General features: G+C 36.1%; 1 protein-coding gene across 1 annotated transcript in view; it reads left to right on the plus strand.

The window, feature by feature from the left end:
• Positions 1 to 219: 219 nt before the first annotated feature.
• PGD (phosphogluconate dehydrogenase) overlaps positions 220 to 1,757 on the plus strand; it is a 282,202-nt gene continuing 280,664 nt past the window's right edge. Inside the window, exon 1 of the mRNA XM_044063148.1 lies at positions 220 to 372. Coding sequence (XP_043919083.1) covers positions 365 to 372 — 8 coding nt within the window. The 5' untranslated portion in view covers positions 220 to 364. The remainder of the gene's footprint in view (positions 373 to 1,757) is intronic.

A 1,757-nucleotide genomic window follows, 5' to 3' on the forward strand; every position in this document is an offset into this window, starting at 1 on the left:
AACGATAATAAATTGCAGTAAAGAGCAAGAAAGAACAAAATATTAATCATTAACATTTTAAATTAATTAAGCTCTAACAGCCAATCAGCTTTCTTCAAGGTCACATCAATTGCAGAAAACTTCCCTCTCCGTTCCCTTACGTCAGTTTATTGCACTTAACCTATAAGAAGACTTCCTCTTTGATAGCTTGACAACCTTCAAGCCATTCAGCTCTCTGGTGGGCGGGGTAACTGGAATTCGACCCTGTAGCTCTCTGGCTCACATTTAAAGGTGTAGTGAATGACTATAACGTGCTGGTTGTATGAAAAAGTACTTGATAACTTCGTGATTTGCGCTTAAGGACTGAGCCTTTTTCGGTAAAAACATGGCTGAGTAAGTTCACTTGATTTTAGCACGCTTTTGGCTCTCTGTCTTGATGAATACGGGTTTATGGTCTCCTGTTAATCTCAACATGTCATGGTTGCCACCCACATGATGTACAAATTTATATTTTAACAAAACTGGTTTGGTGTCACTAAGTAATATAAATTAGACATTTAATTTTACAGAACATCCATGTTAATAGTTCTTTTTTAGTCAGCATTTTAATGAATACTCTCAGTATAAAAAAGTCCCTGGTGTATGAACTTTGTTGGACTGTTTGTGCTGTTAAAGTTGTATGAATGATGTTTGGTCACGTTCTGCACTTTGACAATATATTTACTGATTGTCCTGTAGTAAAGAGATCAGGTAGCATCTTAAACATTTGCTGAAGATGATTCATCTAAATGAGCTTGCCAAACTTATAGATACATTCAGTGAGATGTATATTATCCACAGTATAGACGACTATTTATGCGGTTTTGCATTCTTAGATTTTGGGCATAAATATCAAAGCTTGTTAAACTCTTTGAATACTGTTGTGAACTGTCTAGAATGTGCACTTCTATGTGGCATGTGCTTAATTTACTGAATTGGTACTGTACTTTGTCGTCTGTTGTAAGAAGTAGATGAGCTCATACAGTAAACTAATCCACAGAATCAGCTTAATTCTTGCAGGATTAGATAAATACAGTCTGGAGTTGTATGCAAAGGGTTGCTACATTGCAGATGTAATTTCGCTTTATATAATTAAACTATGCATGGTTTCCAAGTGCTGCGTGCCACTACCGTGGTGAGTTGAGCTTTTTGGCTGGTAGCACCACTCTTAATTCTGGGCATAGGGATGAGTTCTCATTGGGCAGTATATAGCCATCCCCATTGATGTCTACATCAAGTATTTACATTACAGTCACTTTGAAGTACAGTAGATCTCCAGTGAGCTGTGACACAGCTGTATTGCACAAGGACAGCTTTGATGTCTGTTCTAGAAACATTATTTTGCAGTTTAGTAGACACTGAGTTAATGTAAGAAGAGATACTAAAGTGTATGGCTAGTAATAAAATGATAGCTACTGGCAATAGAATACAGAGGAGGCAGTGTTGTATTAAAATGAGGAGTAAGGTACTGTGTTGTTAAGCTGCATCCTGTGCTGAAGATACATTGTTTGATTCCTTCCACATCATCTTGTTTGCTGTGTGATTCCCTGAAAAAGTCACTTTACCAGAAAAAATTCATAACTGAAAAGTGACACTTGTGTCAAAATGAATTACCTATTTAATAAATGTTTAAATGCATTATTGTTATTAGCTAAAACTGATAGTGCAGCATAAGTAAAACAGCGTGAGTTTGTCTTTTTTTTTTGTATTCCTTAGAGGCTTTTCTGAAAGAAAGTGTG

Source organism: Protopterus annectens, chromosome 2.part1, assembly GCF_019279795.1.
Source record: "Protopterus annectens isolate FY-2018-M chromosome 2.part1, PAN1.0, whole genome shotgun sequence".
Classification (NCBI taxonomy): domain Eukaryota; kingdom Metazoa; phylum Chordata; order Ceratodontiformes; family Protopteridae; genus Protopterus; species Protopterus annectens.